The sequence below is a fragment of the Onychostoma macrolepis genome, chromosome 20, assembly GCF_012432095.1.
Source record: "Onychostoma macrolepis isolate SWU-2019 chromosome 20, ASM1243209v1, whole genome shotgun sequence".
NCBI classification, from domain to species: Eukaryota; Metazoa; Chordata; class Actinopteri; order Cypriniformes; family Cyprinidae; genus Onychostoma; species Onychostoma macrolepis.
Window position 1 is genome coordinate 9,873,962 of NC_081174.1, and position 27,906 is coordinate 9,901,867.

A 27,906-nucleotide genomic window follows, 5' to 3' on the forward strand; every position below is an offset into this window, starting at 1 on the left:
AACCCGGGTTTAGAGATGCACTGATCGACCGGCCATAGACCGGAATTAGCTGATTTCCGCTGACCAGCCGGTCAGTCTGCCGATTCTGAGCCAGTCTGTTTTGACATCACACTTACGGCGACTGATAATGTATTTATATCGTGCCAGATGAGGTTTGCACAGTTTAAAGCTCCGTTCACACTAGCAGCGACTTTTCACCAGGGACTTGTGATGAGGTCGCTAGTGGGCGTTCTCATTACTGGTTGCCTAGTAACGTCGTTGTTAACAGCAAATCAGGTTTCTTGCCGCTAAATACAAACATTTTGGAGGCAAAAAGACTGAATATAATATAAATATAAAGTGAATCCGCATACAAACAAAAATGAATGAGAAACAGCAAGGTACTTTTTTCCATTGCGTGCGTTTATCTACGGCGAAAACGAAAACACCGGTCTGTCTAGGTCCATAAAATCATTCAGACTCGGAGTCAGCACGGCGAGTACCACCGGCTTGTGCAGGAACTGCAGCTGGATTAAGTCCGGTTCCAGCAGTACTTCAGGCTTGACCGGACCCAGTTTGGTGAGCTGCTGCGGAGGGTGAGTCCCCTGATTGCAAAGGATGACACGAGGTTCCGCCAAGCCATTTTTCACTTTTCAAAACGCTTATAAATGACACAGAATGGAGTGTATTGAAAATCTGAAATAGCACAAAGTTTCCTGTAAGGGGTAGGGTTAGGTGTAGGATTGGTGTAGGGCAATAGCACATAGAGTTTGTACAGTATAAAAATCATTATGCCTATGGGATGTCCCCACTTTTCAAATGTGTGTGTGTGTGTGTGTTTATGTATGTATGTGTATATATATTTATACACTGTGTGCAGAATTATTAGGCAAGCTGATATTCTGGTCATATTTTTTTTCCAAGAACATTTGACCAATTCCAGCCCACATCAATCTTAATAAGTACTATTGATTTTATATTTAATCATTTCTAAGTGATATTTAATTGTCCATGAAGGCTGAAAGTCAACAGATTTTGTATAGGCTTTATGGACAGGTAAGTTGAGAGTGACTCTTGAAGGACCAGCATCACATCCTCTTATTTGTCTTCCAGAATCTGGCAGTAAGTTTTAGGAGCTCATTTTAGTCAATCTCTGCAAGACAGACTTTTAAGGATAGGAGATGGAATAAAAATGAGCTCCTAAAACTTACTGCCAGATTCTGGAAGATAAATTCTTCAAACAGTGGTACAAGAGGATGTGATGCTGGTCCTTCAAGAGTCACTCTCAACTTATCTGTCCATAAAGCCTATACAAAATCAGTCTTCGTGTATTTCACAACACTTCAGCATGTTATTCTTATTAAGTGAGGGTTATTTTTTTACCCAAGCAAGGTCTCTGAGAACCTGACACATTGCACTTCTAGAGACTCCAGGAAGGTTGCAGTTCTAGAAAATGGTGGTGCTGGAGACTAAATGATTCCTGATGGTTTAACACCTAATTCTTCACCTTAATTCTTAATTGTTTTGCAGTTAACGTGTCTTTTCTTCTCCACCTATTTTTTTCTGACCCTGCTGACTAGGCATGCTCCGATCAATCGGCCGGAGATCGGTATCGGCCGATAATCACATTTTATGACTAGATCGGTACTATTTGGCCGATCTCACGTACCGATCGCAATTTGATGACGTCAATGCGTGAGGACGTACATGATGCCTGGGGACATAAATGATTTGGCGCCGCAGTCATGCCATGATTGCCGGTGTGAAAATGTTTTGAGAAACAATGGAAAATTCGTTACTTGTCGTGTATGTTTTGCATGATGATTGAATGGATATTTGAAGTTTTTAACAGCATATTCAGTGATGTTAGAGCTGATCTGCGCATCACTGCACGCAGGAGCCAGAGCTGAACGCGGCCGCTCAGTCAGTACTTGTGTTTATACCAGCCAAGGCGCGGCACGTTTCTGAAGCGGCTCTCTGCGCTGCTTGGCTAAAAATAGTCTTTTGTGAATTGTCACAGCGTGGAGGATGGAACAAAACCTCATCGGAGCCGTAAGGGGTAATGGTAACATACGCTGGTCGTGGTCTGCTTTTAAATGAACATTGATTTATAAAACAAAAATATCTTCTTTGGCCATATTAGCCCACTCAATAGCATTAACACAGGCTTTACTCCTTTCAAACTTTATCTGGAATGTCACCGTTTCTGTCACTGCAACTTCCCGATCAGATGAAAGCACACAAATTAAATCTGCCTGATGAAAAACGTATTTAAAAAATTAGTTAATATTTGCATCATTTATGAATTATTTTATCCACCCGCAAATAATCAGAATGCATTTTTCCGCATCGCCCGTGGATAAACCGTGATCAAACTACTCCGTTCTGTTCTTTCAGTAGTTTAAATGTTTCTAGTTATTTTTCCTCTTTAGTCTTATTGGACAGAATTAAACCTTATGAGTTACATTAGACTTCTCCATGTTGGAGTTTAAATGTTTCTATTTATTTTGTCCTCTCTCTAACATACATAACATGGATAATCAAAACGTTATCAACTTGAGAAGAAAAAATAGATAACCGTTTCAAAGTTTAAATTTCAACCTAGCCAACAATTATATATATTTAAATGTTCTTAGCCTACAGATTAATAGCGCTAAATGTAGATCAGAAACGTCTTGTCACATCTGGGTTATAGATAGATAAATATAGATAGAAAGAAAAATAACTATATTTGCAGCATTGTTGTTTATATATCTATAATTTTTTGCTGCTCACCGTGTTTCTGTTGTTGTTAGAATAACCGCGTCATCGCAGCTCTTGCTGGCGCGCGTCCGGAGAGAGAGAGACGGCACGGTTGAATAAAGCGCATTTGGCTTTAGATAAAAATACTAGAGGATATAGCATATGTTATGCATAAACACCATTTTTAATGAATATTAAAATGTTCACTGTATAAGGAATAATTTTTGTGATTATTTATATAACATTATTACATATGTTATAAAAAGCTTGAAGCATCAGAATCGGCATCGGTATCGGCCGATCACCATGACAAGAAATCGGTACTGGTGTCGAGTAAAATCCTGATCGGAGCATCCCTACTGCTGACCCAATGAGCATTTCGCTGCCCAATGGTCATGCTTTAACTTTGCAAATTCTATTGTTGCATTAGTATTGCATCCTTCTCATGGGCATTTAATTCTTCTTCTTTTTTTTACTTTTAGTCTGAGTTCAATCTCTGTTTTGGAGAGAATACCTGCCTAATAATTCTGCACACCTGAAATAAGGAGTTTTTGACTTTCAGCCTTCATGGACAATTATATATCACTTGGAAATGATTAAATACAAAATCAATAGTAGTTATTAAGATTGATGTGGTTTGGAATTGGTCAAATGTTCTTGGATAATAATCCTGCACACAGTGTGTGTGTGTGTGTATATATATATATATATATATATATCTATTAGGGGTGTCAACGTTAATGCGTTAACGCATGCGAATAATCAAAAAATTTTAACGAGTTAATATTTGTTTAACGCAGATTAATCGCTTGATAAGGTTTGACCCCAACTTCTTCCCGTCATTGCAGCGCGGAAGGTTATCTGTCATTGTGTGATGAGGGTACAGCACCAGTGTTGCCAGGGTAACGGCACAAGTGGGCTATTTTGAATAGCCCACAATACATTCTCCTACGTTAGAATGTTGTTTATTGACTTCAGCTCAGCATTCAACACAATAATCCCACAACAGCTCATAAATAAACTCAACCTGCTGGGCCTTAACAATTCCCTCTGCAATTGGATCCTGGACTTTCTAACCGGAAGACCTCAGTCAGTCCGTGTCGGCCACAACACCTCGAGCACTACCACACTGAACACAGGTGCCCCACAAGGCTGTGTGCTCAGCCCGCTGCTCTTCACGCTGCTGACCCACGACTGCACTGCCAAGTCCAGCTCCAACCACATCATCAAGTTTGCTGATGACACAACAGTGGTAGGTCTCATCAGCAACAACGATGAAACGCACTACAGAGAGGAAGTGGCACAGCTGGCTGAATGGTGTGGCACTAACAACCTGTCCCTCAATGTGAGTAAGACAAAGGAGGTTGTGATGGACTTCAGGAGAAACTCCGTTGATCACCCCCCACTGACCATCGACAGCTCGACTGTGGAGAGAGTCAGCAGCACTAAATTCCTGGGGGTGCACATCACAGAGGATCTCACCTGGTCCACCAACACCATGTCACTCTCCAAGAAGGCACAACAGCGCCTACACTTCCTCCGCCGGCTGAAAAGAGCAAGTCTCCCTCCACCCATCCTCACCACTTTCTACAGGGGCACCATTGAGAGTGTGCTGACCAGCTGCATCACTGTCTGGTACGGGAACTGTACCGCAGCAGACCGCAAGACCCTCCAGCGGACAGTGAACACCGCTGCAAGGATCATCGGTGCCCCTCTCCCCTCCATCCTGGATATTTTCCTCACACGATGCTCCAGCAAAGCCAATAGCATCGTGAAGGACTCCACACACCCTCCCACAGTCTCTTCCAGCTCCTACCATCAGGAAGACGGTACCGAGCATCAGAGCCCGCTCTGCCAGACTGCTCAACAGCTTTTTCCCCAGGCTGTGAGAGCCCTGAACTCAAATCACCCGCCTCTCTGAACCCCCATACAAACCCCCTACCTCCTGTAACATGTAACGTGCAATTCGAAGTGTGCTACACACAGGTGAGTGGGCCTGTACAAACCACCTGTAGTAGCACACCTCCTCCTCTATGCGCACTAGTCACTTTTCACACACACTGCTGTGTGTACACAAATCCATAAAAAGAACTCAGTAATATATGTATGTTTACATGCCCATGCACTACAAATCCTCCTGCACTGTTCCCCAGCCAGCTGCTTGAACTCAATGTTTCTCCTTGCACATGTACAGTATTTATCTGAAGCATTCGTATAGTTTGTATAGTTTGTATTTTTTAGTTTGTATAGGTACTTTTTATAGATAGTATATTTATAGTCAAAATCTATCAGTAGGATAGTTGTGTATAGGTTTATATTGTCTTACTCCATTGTTGTATGCCTGTATTTATGTAGCACCGTGGTCCTGTGAGGCACGACATTTCGTTCCACTGTATGCCCCGCATGTAGCGGAATGACAATAAAGCTCAACTTGACTTGACTTGACTTGACTTGAAAATACGGTCGCGGGAAAAATTACAGAGCTATTTGGGCTACTTTTTTAATGTACCGCGGCCGCCCAAAGTGTATATAGACAAATAAAAATTAAAAAGATCCTTTTACTAATGTGTATTATACTTGGAATTTATCCCTGGCAACTTAAGAACGGAGAGGCGGTTGTAATATCAAATAACGTGAGTTTCAGCCAGAGCAGCACAAATAAACAACAGCCACTATAGATTATATAAGATAATAAACACACGATTATGATAGGATATGGTCTGTATGTGATTTTGTTTAGTTTAATGTGTACATCTGAAATGCTAATTTGTGCAGCGATATAAAAGGCTATAAATAGCATAATTAACAACAGTAAATGACCAAATTCCACATGTGATCCCAAAAGGAAGTTATTACAAACACTCAGTGGTGGTTTGAAGTGAGTTCTGAGTAAAAGTGTACTATTAATAAATTGTCATATGAAGCGTGATGCTAATATTAGCTCTAATGCAGCTGCAGAACAGGTCCAATTCTTCTTCATAATGCATTTTGTCATAATACTTCACGTAAGGTCGCAAAAAATGTTTTGTTGTATTTATTTAGAAAGACTTTTGATAATAGTTGGGTAAATGTATACTGGGATTGAAGCCATGTGGCTTGGTAAACGTTTTATTGCCAGTTTAAAGGCTGATAATGGCTGAATAAAAACAAAAGAATAATGATAAAAGAATAATAAGGATTATGTCTCATACCTGGCGGAAGTGTGAAAGATTCTGTTTCCTTAAACTAGTTTGTCATGCATTTCTTTATTTCAACACATTTACAGGTAAATCCGAGTATTTTAAATTTGCGATTAATCATAATTAATCACAGTCCACGACTGTGATTAACGCATTGAATTTTTTAATCGATTGACAGCACTAATATATATATATATATATACATATATAATTATTATTATTATCATTATGAGCAAAATAACTTATACACATATTTCCACAGCTTCCTTGCAACAGGGGACTCATACCGCACCATTTCCTTCAGCTACCGTGTTGGGCACAGCACTGTAGCTGGTATTGTTTGGGAATCCCAAAGGCCATTTGGGATTCCCTGGTGGAGGACTATTATGCCTGTTCCCACCACAGAAGACTGGCGGGACATTGCTTCAGAGTTCCACCATCGCTGGAACTTCCCAAACGGTCTTGGGTCTATTGATGGGAAGCGTGTAGTGATCCAGGCTCCCAACAACTCTGGATCACTATTCTACAACTACAAGGGGACATTCTCTATTGTCCTCTTAGCAGTTGTAGATGCCAAATACTGCTTCTGCATCATAGATGTTGGCAGTTATGGGAAAACCAGTGATGGTGGGACTCTGGCTAATAGTCCGTTTGCGAACGGTCTTCGCAATGGAACTCTCGGCCTACCGGAGGACACATTGCTGCCAGGAGCGGGGCACCTGGGGCCCCATCCTCACATCTTTGTTGCAGATGAAGCCTCTCCGCAGAGACCTGATGAGACCCTTCCCACCACCCTTCCTAGTAGACACAGGGTGTTCAACTACAGGCTTTCACGGGCAAGGCTGACAGTTGAGAATGCGCTTGGTATACTCGCAGCACAGTGGCGAATATATCGGCGTGTAATTGGTGTCAGCCCTGCCAATGCAGAAGCCTGTGTGAAGGCCACCTGTGTGCTTCACAACTTCTTGCGGAGGACAACAGGGACTGTGCTGTACCCACTAACCCCGGCTGCTGATGGAGAAGCCTCTGCACTGCAGAACTTCAGCAGAGTAGGGAGCAACAATGCAGCACGGGAAGCAATGCGTGTGAGGGAAACCCTTGCTGATTACTTCTGCACTGATGGTACTTGTGGCACGGCTGACAGAAAAACGTATGCTATTTGCGTCCAGCGGATATTCTCTAAAATGGCGCTACGGTGATGCAAAGAAGACGAATTGTTGAATAAAGTCATTATTTTTATTTTCTTTGCGCACAAAAAGTATTCTCGTCGCTTCATAAAGTTCAGATTGAACCACTGATGGCAGATGGACTATTCTGATAATGTTTTTCATACTTTTCTGGGCCTTGACAGTGGAATTTACTTGGCTGACAGTGGAATTTACTTGGCAGTCAGTGGGACAGTCACAAAGCTTCTACGGGTTTGGAATGACATGGGCATAAGTGATTAATGACAAAATTTTCATTTTGGGGTGGAGTAACCCTTTAAGTGAGAGAACATCTTTAACTTTGTCCAGATTGGGGGAATTGTAATGTTTAATATTTTTTTTTTTATGTAAATAATTTTTTTGTATTAAAGTATAGATTTTTCGTTGTATATGCTGTCAATTATAGATTTTAGAAAGAAAATCAGAATCGGCAGGTCACACTTACAAAAAAAAATCGAAAATCGGAATCGGCCAAGAAATTTGCAATCGGTACATCTCTAGTTGTGCTGCTTTAGAGAAGAGGAAGAGTTGTTGCCATACTGTCAAAACTAGGGGCGCACAAAAAAATCTATTCATATATGAATCGCGATTTCATCTTCTAACGATTCTAATGGATTCACAAGTTTCAGAATCAATGTTCTAAAACAGTGGTTCTTAATCCTGTTCCTCGCGTCCCCCTGCTCTGCACACTATCTGCTCTGCATCTCTCTCTCTCTCTCTCTCATTCAGATCATCAGCTCATCACAGCTCCATCAATGAACTGTGTTCCAGTTATACACTTTATGTGAAAAATATCTGTCTGTTTATACACATTGCTACGAGAAGCGTTAAACATGGACGCTAACGTGGTTGCTGTATGAGCAATACTTGCTGGCAAACACTTCTTGCTGTTACAAAAATACTACAACGCAATCATGTATTCAGCTGTATTAAAGCTTTAATCAGGATAAAACCATATATTAGAAGCTAACATAAGCAGTACCATTTACAAATAACAGTGTATCTAAAAGTATGAGACAAAAACTAATAAAAAAAATATATATACCATTCTGAAACGTCCTGTAAAAGCCGTGCTTGCACAGGTTTTGCGTGATCCTCTTCACTAATATTCTCTGGGTCTCAATCGGGCTCAAATTGATAAGCAATATTGACGACGCCATTGTTTACAATACAACTGGAGCCAGGCGCAGATGGCACTAGGGACGGGGGGGGGGGGACATGACCCCCCAGATTCATGGTGACCCGATCCGTCCCCCTCACTGTCTCTACGAAAGGCAACATCTGTTAACAGAGGATTAATCAGGGTTTCCGCTATGTACATTAGCCTAAGTAATGGCGGCCTGGCCCGCCGCTCCTTAAACATGCTATAAGCGATTTTTGAAAAACGCTTTTGACCGCAGTGTCTGACCGAGTCCCAAAACACACTTGTAGCCAATCAGTAGTAAGGGGGTGTGTCTTATACTGATAGAGAGAAGAGAGCGCTCTATTTGAGTGCACAGGACGGATATTAGCAAATCGACTATAGATAGAGAGAGATGGCAGATACAAAAAGAGGAAAATATCAGAGAAACAAAACATGAAGGCTTACGATCAGGCAAGAGGTAGGACCCGCGTAAATATCAGAGCAGCTTTCCAGTGGTGGAGAGAACTCAAGGAGCGGGAAGGGCTTGAATCGGACACTGAGGTTGTGTTGTTTCTTTTTGATAGGTGAGTAACATTGATTTTGCCTTGTGTCACACAACTTATCCGTGTTGGCTTTTGCTTGAATATGCTTTTGTGTCATCTTCGCTTGTTACCGCAATTGTCGTTGCCATGGTTGTGTATGTACCTGTGGATGGGAGATTTATTTTTAAGTTTCACTTTCACTTTCGAGATTCGCGATCGTACGTACTCAGTTTATACTATGGAGCAGCAGTACCCAGCCAGTACTATGGAGCAGGATTCATGCCTGTGAGTCATATAAGGGCAGTCAATGGGACTGCGGCTTTGAGAGAGAAAAAAACATACACAGACAAAACCAAATTAAACCCTGCGGTGATACATTGAGGTCTACAGACATGAAACGATCGGTCTGTGCAAGAAACTGAACAGTATTTATATCATTTTTTTTTTTACCTCTGATCCACCACACTGTCCAACTGTCCTGAGCGCGTTCACAGCAGCCGGTGCATCACACATCTTCTTCTTCTTCTTCTTCTTCTTCTTGCTTTACGGCGGATTGCAGACTTATAAGTGCATTACCGCAACCTATCTCTCAAATGGACCATTGACACTCTATCTACAATCTCAATTAGGAGTGTCAATGGTGTATTTGAGAGAGAGGTTGTGGTAATGTGCTTATGTGTGTGCGTGATCTATATAGGTGTATATAGAACAGTGATGGGAATAACGGCGTTATAAATAAACGGCGTTACTAACGGCGTTATTTTTTTCAGTAACGAGTAATCAAACCAATTACTGTTTCCCCCGTTACAACGCCGTTACCGTTACTGACAATAAAATGTGGCGTTACTATATTATATTATTAGAATTTAATTTTTCAGTTCATCTGAATGGATTCACAGTGTAGCTGTATTTGATGTACCATAAACTCTAGTGTGAAGGCACACGACTCGCCGTCGCTTTCTCTCACATACACACGCGCAAAGAAAGATACAGAGCAAGAGAGTCTTTCATAACATGCAGAAGTGACGCGCTACATGTAAACTATATCCTTTGTTGCATTTTCCTGTCAAAATAACGGAGTTCCTTTGGAATTCATCAGCTTTTAAGAACTGCGGTTTCTCTGGTAGTGGGCGGAACTAATGCGCAAACGACAATCTCATTGGCTGGCGCTCACCTATTATCGTCCTTGTTTTGATTTCAGCAAATCAATTCAAGCGAACGCAGACAATGTGATTAATATTCATGAACCCAGCAGCTCATTGATCCTTAGGGCGTTTTATATTGATGACAAATAGGCCTTCACACTTGGTTATTCTAATTACTAAAGTTCTATCATCATATAACATTAAATTATCATAATATTATATTATAATGCTTGACTGACTGATACTTAGTGTCAGTAGATAAATAGTGTAGATTAATGTAGAATGTTTTATAATAATAATTTATTCTTTTTGGTGTCCATTTCATTAATTTAACATATTTAATATTGGGGGCATCCAAAGTTATTTGACATTTGAACATTTTTTTTAAAAGTAACGCAATAGTTACTTTTATAATGCTGTAACTCAGTTACTAACTCAGTTACTATTTGTGAGAAGTAACTAGTAACTATAACTAATTACTTTTTTAAAGTAACGTGCCCAACACTGATATAGAATATGTATGTAGCCTATATTTGTGTGTGTGTGTGTGTATAAACATATGCGTGTGTGTGTTTGTCCTGTCTATTGAATGCAATTTCAATTATTCATATAATTATGTACAGGTGAAAGAATATGACATCTGAATGTATTTTGCTTGAAAATGCACTACTTTGATAAAAATGCATTTTTCTCAATTTTTTTGTCCAAAATGTTGTATTTCTGATTGTAAAGGATGGGTTGTTGTTGTTTTTTATGTGCGCTCAACGGATGAACAGTGTGGGAATGGAATTTAAGGGGAAGATTTTCAAGGTTGTATTTGGTACAAAATAACATCACTGTCTCTTGGGAAGGTACAGAGAGTCTATTGCATTGTCCTTCAAGATAAGGTTGGATACTGTTGTCACTTGAGAAGTACTAGCTGCAGAATTATGATGCCACATTGACTGCGAAGCTTCGGAGATACTGTTAATAATAATTCATCTTTTTCTGTAATTAAAATGACGTGCACCCAATTGGGAGGGGGAGCGAGCCTGGCCAGTTTGCTTTCTCTCTCACTTGGAGGGTTGTTCTTAAACCGCACCTAATTTTAAAGTATAAAAAAGGGGGTTTCTTGCAGAAACAGTGGAAGCTCAGCCGTAGGATAAGCGTGCGTCACCCGGCATTCTCGGACAAGTGTTGGTCTTCTACTGTGACTGAAACGGGCTCCCTAGTCTTTTGAGAGTGAAGATGATGGCACAGTTCTGAGGTTGTATATTGTTCTATTACTCGGCTTGAGGTTTAGTTTTAGTGTATGCTCGAATTTGTGTATTATTCATTTAATATCATTATCTTTTATCCATTTACTCATGATCATTCTTATATTATGCACTGGTTTATGATTATTCTTCTTTAATGTGTTTATTTTTGATTATCACGATTCTTTTTATGCATTTACCTATGATCATTATCATTATTATTGATATCAGCTGCATACCAACAATAAACAGTTATATTGCTTGATTAGTATGGTGTACGGACCTTTTATTGGCACCTCCTCTTGCTGATTAGCACCACACTTGTCTCACATCAGTTTTGAAAACAGAAACCATACTAAAACAGATGAAACCTATCTGCATTCAAGTGGTGATATAACATGAACACATGAAGACAGAATAAAAAAGTTTTTTTCTTTAAAAGCAGAGGCTCGGTTCTTTATTTTGATACATAATATGTTCATATATTCATAGAAGATATTCTGAGGGCTGTCAAATTTAGGTGAAAATCATCAAAAATGCTGGCAACTTAAAAAAAAAGTGCTGGCCACCCTTTTTGAGACGTTCATATACACTCAATTGCTTACATAACAGGCTGATTTCAATGAGACGGTTGCCAGGGAAAGCTGCTCTAACTTCTGTTCTTCTATTAGGAACAGAAAAACATAGTTTCGGCTTTTTTGGATGCTGAGGTCTTGAGACCATCTTCTGTTTAAAGGTAAGATTTATATTTGTGTCATAAGTGTAAAGCTTGCAGGATAGGTTTAGACTGGTGTCTGTCTTATGTGTGTGTGTTTTTATTTTATTTTATTATTATTAACCAATAAATGCTGCACATCGATGTCAAATATTGTGAATGATTCCTGGAATACCTCATCAAAGGTGCACAACTGAGGAGACACTAGTGAAATAGTATGTTTTAATAACTGTGTGCATTTTCACCATTTGTTTTCTTCAAGTGATTGTTCTGTCTCCTATATGCAGACTCACAGCATGGCTAAGCGTGTGGCTGTGATTGGAGCAGGCAGCTCTGGACTGACCTCCATCAAATGCTGCTTGGATGAAGGGCTGGAGCCTGTGTGCTTTGAGAGCAGTGATGATGTTGGAGGACTCTGGAAGTTTAAGGTTAAAATGAATTAAATTTTTTTTTAAAAGAAAGAAATTTGAACAGCTGAACAATAAAGGTGAAGTGTGTCATTTCTGTGCCATCCATGGTACCAAAATGAATTGGAAAATGATTGATACAGTGATAAATGATTTTTAGCACATTGTAATACAAGATCAAGTGCCAGAAGCCCATACCTTAACAATTTATACACTAACATTTTAATACAATAACATTCAAAGGTTTTGGGTAGATAATGTTTTTGAAAGAAGTTTCTTATGCTCACCAAGGCTGCATTTATTTAATCAAACATACAGTAAAAAATAGTGATATTGTGAAATGGCATGGCTATTTAAAATATATTTTAATATATTAAAATATAATTTTTTCCTGTGAAGGCAAAGCTGAATTTTTGCAGCCATTACTCCAGTCTTCAGTGTCATGCTGATATTTTTGTGGAAACCATGATACATGTATATTTTTTCAAGATTCTTTGATTAATAGAAAGTACAAAAAAACAGCATTTATTTGAAATATAACTGTAAAATAATAAAATTAGGGCTGGTAAGCGATTCAAATTTTTGGTTTCACTTTATTTTGATGGTCCCTTTAACACATTCTATTGACTATAAGTAATGTTGCACCTACATTTCTACTAACTCTCATTAGATTGTAGTGTATTAGTTGACTGGTAGGGTTAGGGTTAGATTAAGTTGACGCGTTCTTGCAAAGTTACTTATAGTCAGTAGAATATCTGTTGGGAGACCAACACAATAAGAAGTTAGTAGATATGAAGCAGACAGTCTACTAATACTCTTATGAGAGTTTGTTGACATGTAGTTGCAACATTACTTAGTGTCAACAGAATGTTCAAAAGGGACCATCAAAATAAAGTGTTACCAAATTTTTATCTAATTAATTACATGATGTGGTGATTAATTAATCTAATTAATCGCACATCAGATTTGGCATAATAATTACTCCCAAAAGATTATTTAAAGTCATTGTTGTGTAAAGCATCAAACAGATATTAAAAAAGGTAGCTTCAGCAAGAACATTTTAGTTTGATTCAGCATAAAATGTATTAAATATACTCTCTTGGACAATGTTACAAAGCTAATCTATTAGTACGTTCAGAGTCATTGACTGTGTTCCCCTGTTCATTCACAGGAACAACCTGAAGCTGACCGTTGCTGCATTTATCGTTCAGTCATAGTGAACACCTCTAAAGAGATGATGTGCTACAGTGATTTCCCTATGCCAGATCATTACCCCAACTTCATACACAACTCTACATTGATGCAATATTTCAGACTCTACGCTGAGCATTTCAACCTGCTCAAACACATTCACTTTCAGGTAATAAACACCATGACATCACATCTGCTGATAGGGCTGTAGCTATTGATTATTTTAGTAATTGATTAATCAGATAAGAAGTCATTTTTCTTTATTAAAGAGCAATACTAGATATACAAGAGAAAATAAGATGGGGCTCTTAAAATAAACAACTAATTTGTTTCCTTTTTAGAAAAATAAACCCATTTAAATAACCCATTTAATGCATTTAATTGCCAAATTACATTCAAAATGCAAATACAAATATATCAATAAAAAATACAAAAATCTATTTCGCATTGCTTTAAAAATAGTAAAAAGGTACAAACTAAAACTAAGGCATAAATAATAAAAAAAAAAAATAGTAATAAAAATAATAATACCTAAACATTGCATTTATGTCATGCAACTTAACTTTCAAGTTTCAGCCTAACTAAAGCTCAAGCATGACATAAGCCTTTACTGTCTTCTTGGAATGTGTAGCAACTCATAATGTAATAACTGCACATAATGTAATAAGTATTACATTATTATTGTAATAAAATGTTCATAATGTAATAATTTTCTCAAAACTTAATAAAATCTTGAGCTCATAATGTAATAACAATTATTACATTTTGAGAAATTTATTACATTATAAACTCACCAAAAATCTTGTCAAATTTCATAATTGTAATTGGCTTTTTAAAAATAAAAACATCAGTGCTTCCAAAATTACATTGTACTGTACCTTTACTGTACTGTCCATGCCCTTTTACATTGCTAAACCAAAGGGAAGAGCACAGTACCAACTACAGTATGGATGCTCTCATGGCTCTCATTGTTTTTATTCAAGTATCAAAATATTCTGCATTCCAGAATTCTGATGTTGTTAGAACACATCAGAGAAAGGAGAAAAACACCTAAAAGTATGAATATGAATTATAAATGAGTATAATCGGTGTAGGTATAAGAAGACTTGTTAAATATAATTATAATAAACAGCTACAGTAGTAGTATTATAGTGAAGAATAAGCTAAAGACAAGTTTCTTTTTGTGTTATGTGAAGCAAGGCCGTTGGTTTGATTTTGACATTGGTGGGGAAATAAAGTATAAGCAGCCCAGTACTTCCAAACTTCTAAAATATATATTTCCATTTAGAAATAATTTAAGTGTATACTCAAACAAATTCATTCTAAAAGGACATACATATTTCTTTTTAGAATTAATATGTACATGAAAAGACTAAGCAAATATGTTCACATCTGAGATTAATTTTAGCATTTATATAGAATAACTAAACTTTAGTGAGGGGACATTGTTCCTCTTAGCATCATGAAAAAAAACAACCTCTTAAAATTCTGAATGCATTACTGATAGCCTATAATGCGTGCAAAGAGTGCTCCCTTTATAATTTCAGATGCACTACAGTTTTGACTAAGAGTGCTCTTGTTTATTTATTTTGTTTATATATATATATATATATATATATATATATATATATATAATTTTTTTTTTTTTTTTGAAAGTTCCCTTTTCTTTTCTTTTTTTGTTTAGCTCCCTAAACTGGGCGTGACACGATGCTTTCCGTATAGATTTAATATGGAATGTTACTTAAATATGGGAGCAGTTGGCAATCCTACTTTGCATGTTTTAAACACTTACAGTAGATTATGCTCTTACTCTGGCCATGCATTAAATGCACTCCCTTGAAAGAGCACAGTTTTCTGAAATATTTACTTTAACTTCTCAGGTAATGTCCAATGGCATGATGACAACGACAGTGGTTACATATAAATATATTTTAATTGTTTCATCAAAATTAAGGCATTGAAGGCATGTTCATTTTTATGAACAAATTTGAAAAGAAAAAAAAAAGTTTCCGAAGTCTAATGTAGTAGATTGCATTATCTGCCTCAGGCAACAGCAGCACGGAGCACGAGTTAAATGAATATTTCTTCACAATAAAAGGCCGGACCTCTGCTCTTCTGCCCAATATATTTTATATCTCTTTATAAAAAACAGTATATGAAACATTACAATCATACAATGAAAATGGTGAGCACACAATTATATCACTATTTAATGAATTATTTGAAATCACTATTTGAAAATGTACTTTTTCTCTTTTTTTTTTTTTTGCAGTGTTTCAAAAACTACCATCACAACTTTGTACAAAAAAATCAAGTATTTCAAAGATTATGGACGTGACATTCGCAGTCAAAACCTGAAACATAAATTATCATAGAATGTATTCATTACCAATATATTGAACAATCTCTTTATATTTTTCTAAACTGCTGAAAGTAGAGTCCAGACATCAGTAAAGTATCAGTCTATAAACATATTTTATTAGATGAGTTTTTGGGAGACAACGTATTTTGTAGACTTTCTGTGATTTACAGTGTACAGCCCAGAGGCAACATAGTAGGCTATTGCCAACAATAGGCAACAACCCTAACCCGAATGGAAAGGGTTGACTATTCACAAAACGTAAAATATACATATTTCAATATATTCGTTTTTTTTGTTTCAGAGGAGAAATCAATGTTACGGACATTCTCTGTTACAGACGTGACACTTCTGAAAGCGGAATTTATCAGACTATGGAAACGAGTAGCTATAAAATGCTTTAAAAACTTTAACAGAGACATCTAATGGGTATTTAATACGGCTTCCCCCCTAAAGCTAATAGGTATAATCCAATGAGCTTCAATATATTCCGCGCACAAGCACACGCATAAAGTTTGCCACCAAGCACAGGCAAAAGTCGCCTAATGATTATGAATGTGTCAGAAAAAAAGGAGATATTTTAATTATTTATTATGTTTATGAGTCCTTGTTGGCTGCAAAGATGAAATACACAATGACTCTCATCTCCATACTGGACGTGCCTTTAGAGAGAAATGCAACCTACATACAGATTGCAATAATCAGGGAATATTTGTTTTTTAATTGGTTCGTTTAAAAGTTTTTAATTAAAACGTTCTATAGATATATTTCACATGTCTGTGAGGCAGCCATACGCTTCGGGGAGTTTCGGGGTTTTTTGTAATGCGCTCCAGATTCAGAGATGGCAGAAAGCGCGTCCTGTTTGTTTTCATTATTTTACAAAAGCATGTTTTGTTGTTATTATGAGTTTATAGAAATATAATCAGTTCCGAACTGATTTTAAGTTGTTTTATTGTCAGGAAACAATGCAACTCATTGCGCGGGCGCCTCCCTGCATGCAGGTGTCAGGGATTAAAGTTCTCCGTCGCTACGATGGATTTCCGTTAATTGCAGCGAGTCTACGACGGATTTCCATCAGTAGGTTGTTTGCGCATGACGTCATTGCTGTGGCGCGAAATGCAGCTGGAGGGCAGGAAGTGATTTTTCTCCATAGGAATCAGTAGCAGAAATGTTAGCAGATGCCTGTGTTTTGCGTTGTTTATGGATGCTCAAATTGGTCAAACCGAGAAAACACAAGGAGATTTTATCGTGTATGAAAATGTGTTGTTCATAAGGGAGGAAAAGTCAAGAAATTGACTGAAAAACGCAGGAAAAAGTGGCTTGTAAACCTGCATCTGCGGGTCGGGAGGAGCGAGTCGGATAATGCTTGTGTGTGCAAATGGTTAATATAAGATATAATAATACATTAAGATATTAATACAGATATAAATAGATAATCCAGGGCTGCCAACTCTCAGGCATTCAGAGTCAGACAGTCAGAATTCACTCAGTGATAAACGCCACACGTAGACACGATGTAAAACAAAAAAGATATTATTTGCAGTTCAGAGACCTTCATTGATTATAACGGAACATTGTGAGATTGCAATAAATTGAAGTGAGTGACAGCTTTTTAGTGATTATATAATGCGCTATTTACTCGCTGTCTAGGCTATAAACAATTCAGAATTTGAATAAAAGTTTTGCTTTATGTGCTGCTAGGACCAACATACACAAACCCTATATGCAGCAAAGTGTCAGGAGTGACTGAAAAAGAGAACGGATGAGATGGAGGAAAGTACATACTGTACTGGTTTAGACGCGATAACAAGAGAAAGGTATAAACAGAAAAACACGTTACGTGATACATATGTTATAAAGAGGAGTGATTTTTGAACTAAATTGAAATACTTGAATGCCATTGAGGCGGTGGATATAGGCTAAGCAACTTACCCTGATTGCAAACAAGCTATTTCCAAAGTGAATCCTGTATTTATATGAGGAATGTGTGATATATGTCACTGCTGAAACTTTGCTGTATGAACAGGGTATGTGGCTGTTGGTCCTGTTAGCAGCACGTAAAACAACTTTTATTTAAATTCTGAATAACCTAGAAAGAGAGCAAATAGAGCTTCCATGTAATCATTAAAAAACTATAACACTTCAATGTGCAATCTCACGGTTCTTTTATAATCAATGAAGCTCTATGAACTGCGAATAATATCTTATTTACATCGTGTCTACATGTGGCGTTTAATGTAACATTGAGTGAATTCTGACTGTCACCTTGTATCTATTTATATATGTCTTTATTAATATCTTAATGTATTATTATATCTTATATTAACCATTTGCACACACAAGCATTATCCGACCCACTCCTCCCTACCGCAGATGCAGGTTTACAAGCCAGTTTTCCTGCGTTTTTCAGTCAATTTCTTGACTTCCCTCACCCTTATGAACAACACATTTTCGTACACCGACCGATTTGAGCATCCATAAACAACACAAAACACAGGCATTTTGAGTTTCTGCTACTGATTCCTATGGAGAAAAATCACTTCCTGCCCTCCAGCTGCATTTCGCGTGTCATCAAATTCACATGATTGCAAACAACCTATTGGAAAAAATGAGGGGAAAATAAATATTTAGAGCATTGTTGTGGTTGTTCTGCCGGTGTACCGACAAAACATGCTACCTATCAGATTGTGCTACCAATAATATATTTGCACGTTGTATTGCGTGCACTTAATTACACCTATTTGAGATTGACGTTTAATTCACAAATTACCTCATGCGGGCCGGTCAAGGATAGCCAGAGGGCCGGATGTGGCCCGGGGGCCGTGCAATGCCCAGGTCTGGTGTAGGGCATTAGCATATACAGTTTGTACAGTATAAAAACCATTACGCCTATGGGATGTCCCCACTTTTCACAAAAACAAACGTGTGTGTGTGTGTGTGTGTGTGTGTGTGTGTGTAAAACTTGTTTTTGATATCCTTTATATTCTGTGTGGTGGTCAGTTCACAGTGGTGATAGAAATTAATCTTTTCCAATAAGTTCAAATAGATTTTTACATTTTATGGGCCTTTATAAAGCCTGTTTTTTCTAAAAGTGTGCATCATCTTTTGAGTCAAATTCTGACATTTTAATCAGTCAATTAGAATAGTAAGACATTTGGGCTGTTACACTCTAAAAAAAGCTGGGTTAAATACAACCCAGTGTTGGGTAAATATTGGACAGAACACATGCTGGGTTGTTTTCAACCAACAGTCGGGTTAAATGTTTAACTCAACCTTCTGGGCAGTAACCGCTGAGTTGTATTTAACTCTCTGGGGTCGATGGTATCGCCGGCGATACCAGCTCGGTTTTTTTAAGATCAGTGCAAAAGACACTAAAAATACTCTGTTGATTTTGGTCACACAAATAAGTGTTATACATCAATCAAAACTGTTAAGTGTCTACTTTTATTTGTGTACACTCACAATAACAACAAAACTTTGTGCTTTTGGAAAAAAAATTAAACAAACAGGGTGCGCTCTCTGTCTTCTCTGTCTCCATGAACTGCTTTTAGAAACACGTCACTAAAATGAACTGTAACTCAGCAAATACTCAGCACACAGACATGGGAGTTATATCTATAGAAAGCTTGAAGTGCCTACTTCATTCTGTGATGAAGTAATCCGTATGAAACCAACACGATGTTCACTCCTTCCCGTCTAACTCATTATCTCTAATGCAATCCCTCCCCCTCGCGGCTTGCACCGTTCATATGTAAATATCCACATGGGACATGCGCACGTGCAAACGCCCAACACAAACAAAGAGTGAGGAGATCATTCATGGCGGCTACTGTTCGTTTCTGGAAGAAGACGCGCTGAGTAAAGGCAGGATTTCCCTCGAAAGAAGAACACGATTTCATCCAGTAGAGGAGATCAATCTGACGAGTAAGTAATGTTTCTTTTTTGCATTAGTTAACGTGTTATTGTGACATAAACTTGAACACATTTACGAGTTGGGTTGTTCCCAAACTACAACATGATGAATGCTACGTGTCTAAGAAAGTTTAGACCATGTTTATTATTAATACTCTGTTCACAAATAGATTTTAATAGCGTACTAAACAATAATAATTAGTTTCTCAGATATAAAATATCCTTTTTTATAGTACAAAGTACATCCTTTTATAGTACAAAGCATGTGTGAGTCTATGGCTACAGAATCATATCATAGGCTACTATAAAATCATACATACTAGGCTGTATGACTAGAAAATAGTTGGGTTTTTCCCAAACTACAATTCCTGACTACAATGTTTGAAATTAAGTAAAACATTTTGAATATGATGGGCAATTCATTGTATTTAAATTTCTTACGGCGCGATGATGTTTTCATGCTCTATATAAAACAATAAAAGTAATATGAATGTATACTGTAACACGATGAATGCTACGAGTCTAAGTATGTTTAGAACATGTTTATTATTAATAGCCTACTCTGTTCAAAAATAGATTTTAATAGCTTGCTAAACAATAATAAGATATAATTTATTTATTTATTTATTTATTTTTTTTTTTAAGTACATAGTACAAAGCATGCGTGAGTCTATGGCTACAAAACCTATATACAGTGCCCTCCAAAAGTATTGGAACAGTGAAGAAAAAATTGTTCTGTTCACTGTGGAGTCAAGACATTTGCAAATATGATGAAAAGATGAATATGAGACAAAACTACACAATGTCTCATTTTATTATTAGCTGTTTCAACATGTTTTCAACATGTTTTACCAAATAAAAAGAACAGCACTTTTAGAGTTCATCCCACTCATTGATGTGATCATAAGTGTTGGGACAGTTGAACAGATATAAAAGATTAAAAGCTATTATTTAGTTGCAGATCCCTTGCACACTATCACAGCAGTGAGTCTGTGACCCATAGACATCACCAGACTCTTGGTCTCATCCTTTGAAATGCTTTTCCCAGCCTTTAATGCAGCCAATTCCAATTGTTGCTTGTTTTGTGGAGTTTCTGCCTTTAGTATCCTCTTCTGGTGAAATTCATGTTCAATTGGATTTAAATCTGGAGATTGACTTGGGCAATCTAAGACTTTCCATTTCTTTGCCCTGATAAACTCCTTGACTGAACTGGCAGGGTGTATGATGCAATATGAAGCACTTCCCAATGAATCTGGTGGCATTTTCTTGAATATTGGTAGGCAAGATGGTTTAGTACCCTTCCAAATTCATTCTGCTACTGTCATCATACATTAAGTCATCAGTAAAGTTGAGAGGGCCTGTTCCAGAGGCAGCCATGTATGCCCATGCCATGACACCACCTCCACCATGCTTTACAGATGAGGCTGTATGCTTGGGATCATTGCAGTTCCCTTTTTATCTCCACATTTTTGCTTTCCCATCACTTCGATAAAGGTTCATCTTTGTCTCATCGGTCCATAAACACAGCTCCAAAACTCTTCTGGCTCACCTTTGTGCTTTTTTGCAAACTCTAATCTTGCCTTTCTATTTTTGGAGCTGGTCAGAGGTTTGTATCTTGCTGTGTAGCATCTGTAATTCTGTGTCAAAGTCTCCTGAGGACAGTAGATTGTCAGAGCATCACCCCAGACATGTCTTTTAGGGTTCATTTTCACAGCTTTTATGATTTGTCTGTCATCAACTACTGTTGTTTTCTCAGCCGATCAGGTCGTTGTTGGTTGCTGGTGGTTTCCAAACTCTTGATTTCTCCATGCCCTTTGTTTTTGCTAGAGCTCTAACTGACTTCCTCTTTTTTTTTTTAGCATCCAAATTGCTTGCTTTTCTCTCAAAGTCATTCAGAATTCAGAATTAATGGATATAACTGATACGACACATTCCCTGCTTTTAATATCTGAAGAATTAATGCAACAGGACACAGCTGATCACTAAGAAAGACCTGTGAGGCAACTGTTCCAATACTTATGCTCACATCAGATAGAGGGATGAAACTCTAAAAGTGCTGAACTTCTTAGCTGGTAAAACATCTGTGTGTTGAATCACCCAATAGTGAAATGTGATATTCTGTAGTTTTGTCTCATATTCATCTTTTAATCATATTTGTAAATGTCTTGACTCCACAGCCAACAGAGCAATTTTGTCTTTAATGTTCCAATACTTTTGGAGGGCACTGTATATATTATATACAGATGCTCCTGATATTAACATGCTCACAAATGTTTGTTTTTTTTATCCCATAGAAAATCTGTGGAGGGAACTGAAGGTTCGAGTGGCCAAACGTCAGCCTCGAAACCTTAATGATTTGGAGAGGATCTGCAAAGAGGAGTGGAACAAAATCCCTCCTGAGATGTGTGCAAACCTGGTGGCCAACTACAAGAAACGTCTGACTTCTGTGATTGCCAACAAGGGTTTTGCAACCAAGTACTAAATCATGTTTTGCGAAGGGGTCAAATATTTATTTGACTCATTAAAATGCAAATCAATTTATAACATTTTTGAAATGCGATTTTCTGGATTTTTTTGTTGTTATTCTGTCTCTCACTGTTCAAATAAACCTACCATTAAAATTATAGACTGATCATTTCTTTGTCAGAGACAGATCAAATATTTTTTTTCCCCACTGTACATCCTCATTGGTCCTGGCCAACATATCTTTCATCCAATCAGGTTTTAGGGTTAGAGGCTCAGACTATTAGACAACAGTGATGTTCCAGGATGACATAATTATTCTCACATAATTGTGTGTATTATTGTTTGTACTTTCTCAAGATCTATCATATTTTTTGAGTGTTTGATGATAAACAGCATTCTCTGTGTAAAGATGACCGGTAGCAGTCAGTCTCTCTGTGGTTGGGTGTATTTCAGACCACAGTACGCAGTGTGAGACAAAGGCCTGATTTCTCTGACTCTGGTCAGTGGGAAGTGGTGACTGTGGACAGAGATGGACGAGAGGAGACGCATGTGTTTGACGGTGTGCTAGTGTGTGCAGGACTCTACACACAACCCATCATACCCCTCTCAGACTTCCCAGGTGCTCACCTGATATTACAGCACTCTGTCATCATCATACAGATTGTACAGCATTCAGCATTGTGTGTAGGACTAATTCCCTGCATGGCTCTGTATAATGGGTTTAATATGTATATGGAAACATCAGTATATTATATAACTTTTACTGTAATTTTATGTTCTGCAGGTATTAACACATTCCCAGGGGCAATAGTTCACAGTTGGGAATATAAGGACCCTGATCCTTACCTTGGGAAGAGAGTTGTTGTCATTGGGATTGGGAATTCTGGTGGAGACATTGCAGTGGAGCTCAGCAGAGCATGTGAGAAGGCAAGCAAGATTTAATAGTGCAACATCTAATGTAATATGTAAGTCTAATATATATATGTTAGGGCTGCATGATGCATCAGTTCAGCACTGACATTGTGATGTTCTTAATAGTCAAATTGCAGGAGGTGCGATGCAGGGCAAATCATATACATATTTTTGTGTTTGATTCAAAAGAAAAAAACTCACGGTTCTGTATTTGCCTGATTTTTTTTGCTTGTAAATGCCCGTCGAATTAGCGTTAATTTGGTGTCAATTGGACAATAACAAAACAGTACAACAACAAACTCACTTATATTAAACAAAATACTTTTATTAACAAAACGAATAAAAATACACCATGCTATAGGCCTAATACAAAATAAATAACTTTAAAGTTATAATATAAAAACTGAAAATCAGCAAACATTGTGAAACCAAATAAATAAGAAACAATGTTGTTTAGCAAAATGAAAATGAAAGCATGGAGGCAACAGGCTTTTCAAAATCCAAAACAATGCCAAACAGGTGCTTTTGCATTTCATTTCGAAACTAAATCTTCCGCCATCGTCTTGTCTGTTTCACCTCACTCACTCTCCTCACGTGATGAATGAAATCTGACTCCTGATGCTGATCTGTGATGTGACTGTCGTTCGGCACGCTACATTGAGCAGCCACGTTCAGTTTTTCAATTGTAGTGTCTGTTCTCTTATTTTATTACTATAAAAAAGTTATTTTATTACTATAAAAAATCTAAACGACGGTGGGGGGCAGTGCCGTGGTGGACAAGTGATGTAACTGGTGTTGCGGCTTAACACTGGTAACACCATCAAAACTGACTATCGCAGCAAGTCTACTGCACAAATGAGTGCCCTTATTTTTGTCACGTGTTGTTGGAGCTTGGAAACGAGGAGACATGGAGAAGAGGAATATTGCAACTAACACAATCTTTAATGATGAACTCAGGAATTACAGAACTGACAACCACATAGACATACACAAGACCGAACACTGAGACTAGGAAACAGAGGGCTTAAGAATACTGGGGAGACGAGATAATGAATGACACAGGGCTGGGGACTGATTAACTAATGAACACATAACAAGGACCGGAACTCCAAATAAGGACACGAGAGGAGGGGAAACACAAGACGCTGAGACACAGTCTGACACTACCCCCCACCCCCCCACCCCTCCCAAAAGGCGCGTCCCGCGCCGTACAACATCCAACGGGGAGGGGGGTGGGCACTCTGGAGGCCTCAAGGGGCAGAGTACTAGGATGGACGGCCTCCAGGGTGGATCCGGGGACTCGGGAGGCCATGGCGGTTCAGGGGACTCGGGAGGCCATGGCGGTTCAGGGGACTCGGGAGGCCATGGCGGTTCAGGGGACTCGGGAGGCCATGGCGGTTCAGGGGACTCAGGAGGCCATGGCGGGTCTGCCTCCGAGACCTCGGCCCCAGCCTCGGCTTCTATGGCAGGAGCTCTACTACCCCCCCCAAAAGATTTTCTTGGGGATTTTTGAGATAGTTTTGGGCTGGCGATCAGGGGGAGCAGGCTCTTGGGGTGCTCCGGCAGAGTGGGCTCTTGGGGGCGCTCCGGCAGTGCGGGCTCTTGGGGGCGCTCTGGCAGCACGGAGATAGGGAGGCGCCTTCGTGGTGCAGGCACAGGGGGGCGCTCTGGAAGCGCAGACTCTTGGGGGCGCTCTGGCAGCACGGAGATAGGGAGGCGCCTTCATGGCGCAGGCACAGGGGGGCGCTCTGGAAGCGCGGACTCTTGGGGGCGCTCTGGAAGCGCGGAGCTGGACAGGACCTGCGGAGACGCAGGTCGAGGGGTTGTGGAGACGAGGAATATTGCAACTAACACAATCTTTAATGATGGACTCAGGAATTACAGAACTGACAACCACAGAGACATACACAAGACCGAACACTGAGACTAGGAAACACAGGGCTTAAGAATACTGGGGAGACGAGATAATGAATGACACAGGGCTGGGGACTGATTAACTAATGAACACATAACAAGGACCAGAACTCCAAATAAGGACACGAGAGGAGGGGAAACACAAGACGCTGAGACACAGTCTGACAATTTTAGGGTAATAAGCAACATTCATTATTAATATCATAACATATTAGATCCTTGATTTGCCTGAACTGATAGTGAATAAGGTGAGTCATTATACATATGTATTAAACATTTTATTAGTATACTTTTTGTATTATATTTTCTATGAAGATGCCTACAAAATCAACCCAATTATTCTAGAATTATTTATTTAATTTTTGAGCAGTTCAAGATATCTGATGAACATTCCTGTATTTCTACACATCGTAATATATATCGCAGAAAAAAAAGATATCGCAATGTCAGTTTTTTCCAATATCGTGCAGCCCTAATATATATATTTTTTACAGATATTTTCTCTTATTTTTAGGTTCTCGGCAGGGTCAAAATCATAATGGAAATATGATTAGCAATTGAATGATAGGTGCTATTTTTATGGCCTAATTGATTTATTATTTTTACATTAAATGATTAATAAAATAATTGCTTCTGGCAGCTAAATAAATAAATAAGTGCTCTCAAATGATTAATCGTGATTAATCGCATCCAAAATAAAAGTTTTGTTTACATAATGTGTGTGTGTATATATATATATATATATATATATATATATATATATATATATATATAAAGATAATAAGTTATGTTTATATGAATTTATGTAAATACATGTAAATATTTTTGAAATATACATTATATATACATAATAAATATACACATTACACACTCATATTATGTAGACAAAAACTTTTATTTTGGATGTGATTAATCGCTTGACAGCACTAAAATACATTTCAAAAGAGGACAAATTAAGAAAGAGCAATGGATTACGGTATAATTGCAAGGTACAGTATGTAACAACTTATTGTCAAGTAGGGGTGTGCGATATGGACAAAAAATGATATCTCGATATTTTCTGGGATTTTATCGATTACGATAATTAGACGGAATTTTGCTGAGTGTGTTATTGTGCTGTTATCTTATGGACTACTGTGGACAGCTGCAGTTTTTGATATTTATCAGTTCTGTCACAGCAGTTATAGAAATGAAACTTTTTCAGTAAATTTAAATTGATTTTTTACCTTTTAATGGGCATTTTTACATTTATAAAGCCATTTTTTTTCTGAAGGTTTGGATCATCTTTTTAGTCAAATTCATACATTTAATCAGTCAATTAGAATAATAAGTAGGGATGCTCCGATACCGATACTCGGCTGATGTCGATACTTTTATTTTTGGTACTTGCTGATACCGAGTACCCATTTTCATTGTATTTGTAAATTTTTTAAATATTGGGTACAGAAACCAAAAGAATATGTATAATGTTAGTTGGTTAACTTAATTTATCAAATAGATATATCCTTCAGTTATTTTTACACTATATTATGCCCATTAAAATTTTTAATTTTTACAAGTATTTTACAAGTTTTAGTTACTTTCACCGTTATTTTTTATTTAATTTTTTTTGCTCTATGGTACATCATCTTTAATTTAATAGCAGAGCTGCTCAGTACTGTAATCACGCATATTATCTTTCAGAAATATAAGTAGCCTTTTTTCATCTTTTTCATGGAACGTGCTGTGATTTATATTCCAAAGCGACTCATATAATGCTGAAACACTCATGAAGCAAGCCAAACATGCGCAACACACGCAGTCGTGGTGCAGAATGAGAGGGACAAGTACATTTACATTGGCTGATAGTTTCACTTTCGCCATAAAGTCGTGTATGCTTAAGGTTGAAAATAAATGTTGTTTATAATGAATGCCCCTATAAATGTTTTATATTTACGATTTAGTTTTAATCCAAATGATGCGTGTGCTAAGTGAGCGAACATCAAAGATCACGCAACAGAAGTGTGCTCTCTCTCTCTCAATTCAATTCAATATGTGCTTTATTGACAATTGTTACAATAAATGAATACATGCATGTATATATAATAATTAAACCAGAACAGATCAATTCTAGAATTCTATGAACAATTTAATATTTAGTGTGGTGTGTGTGTGTTTGTGGGCGCATCACTGATTTGTTGACTCCTCCCTCTTTTTGTGACAGGCGTCAATGTATCTTGCTGCTAGTAAGATACAATCTTGTGTTTCACCTAATAAATATTGAAGTTGTGTTTTCTTGTTTAACATTTTGAAGTCAGGGCAAAGTGTTTCAAATTTGGGATGAAATATCTTTCTAATTTCTTCATAGTTAGGGCAGCTGGTGAGGAAGTGTTGCTCTGTCTCCACTTCCCCATGGGTACAGTATGGGCAGATGCAGCTCTCTTTGGGCAGCCAGTGCTTTCGATATCTGCCCGTCTCTAGTGAGAGTATGGTTGCTCAGTCTGTACCTCGTCATTTGTCGTCTTAGTTTACAGTCTTTCACTGTACTCAGATATTCTGCAGTTGTGTAATCTCTATTTAGGGTCAAATAACATGCAAGTTTACTTTGTTTTTCTGTTGTTTCTTTCCAATAGGTTAGATAATTTTATTTTTGTGCTTTTATAATTTGGTTAGACCGAATTTTGTGGATGTCGATCTCTCACTCTCTCTCTGTCTCTCTCTCTCCCCCTACCGTTAAGTAACTTGCATTGTTTTACTTACTTGTTTTTGACACATCCGACTTAGGGCTGGGCAATAAATCGATTTTATCGATTAACTCGAATGTGTAGTTTATGTCGATTTGTTTGAATGAAAATCGGTTTTCTCTTTAACATCCGCCGACGCTCCCCTCTGGGCTCCCGT

General features: G+C 38.0%; 2 protein-coding genes across 3 annotated transcripts in view; both read left to right on the plus strand.

The window, feature by feature from the left end:
* Positions 1–2,019: 2,019 nt before the first annotated feature.
* Positions 2,020–27,906, plus strand: part of LOC131526718 (flavin-containing monooxygenase 5-like) — a 30,843-nt gene continuing 4,956 nt past the window's right edge. The window contains exons 1-6 of one of the 2 annotated variants that reach the window (XM_058755139.1): positions 2,020–2,038; positions 11,822–11,886; positions 12,153–12,293; positions 13,444–13,632; positions 22,654–22,819; positions 22,985–23,127. In XM_058755139.1, the coding sequence (XP_058611122.1) occupies positions 12,162–12,293; positions 13,444–13,632; positions 22,654–22,819; positions 22,985–23,127 (630 nt within the window). In that variant the 5' untranslated portion in view covers positions 2,020–2,038; positions 11,822–11,886; positions 12,153–12,161. Of the gene's footprint in view, positions 2,039–11,085; positions 11,162–11,821; positions 11,887–12,152; positions 12,294–13,443; positions 13,633–22,653; positions 22,820–22,984; positions 23,128–27,906 lie in introns of those variants that run through there. The other variant, XM_058755138.1, reaches the window with a different exon arrangement.
* LOC131526717 (flavin-containing monooxygenase 5-like) overlaps positions 11,026–27,906 on the plus strand; it is a 57,629-nt gene continuing 40,748 nt past the window's right edge. Inside the window, exons 1-2 of the mRNA XM_058755137.1 lie at positions 11,026–11,161; positions 11,822–11,886. The gene's annotated coding sequence lies outside the window, so the exon portion shown is untranslated. The remainder of the gene's footprint in view (positions 11,162–11,821; positions 11,887–27,906) is intronic.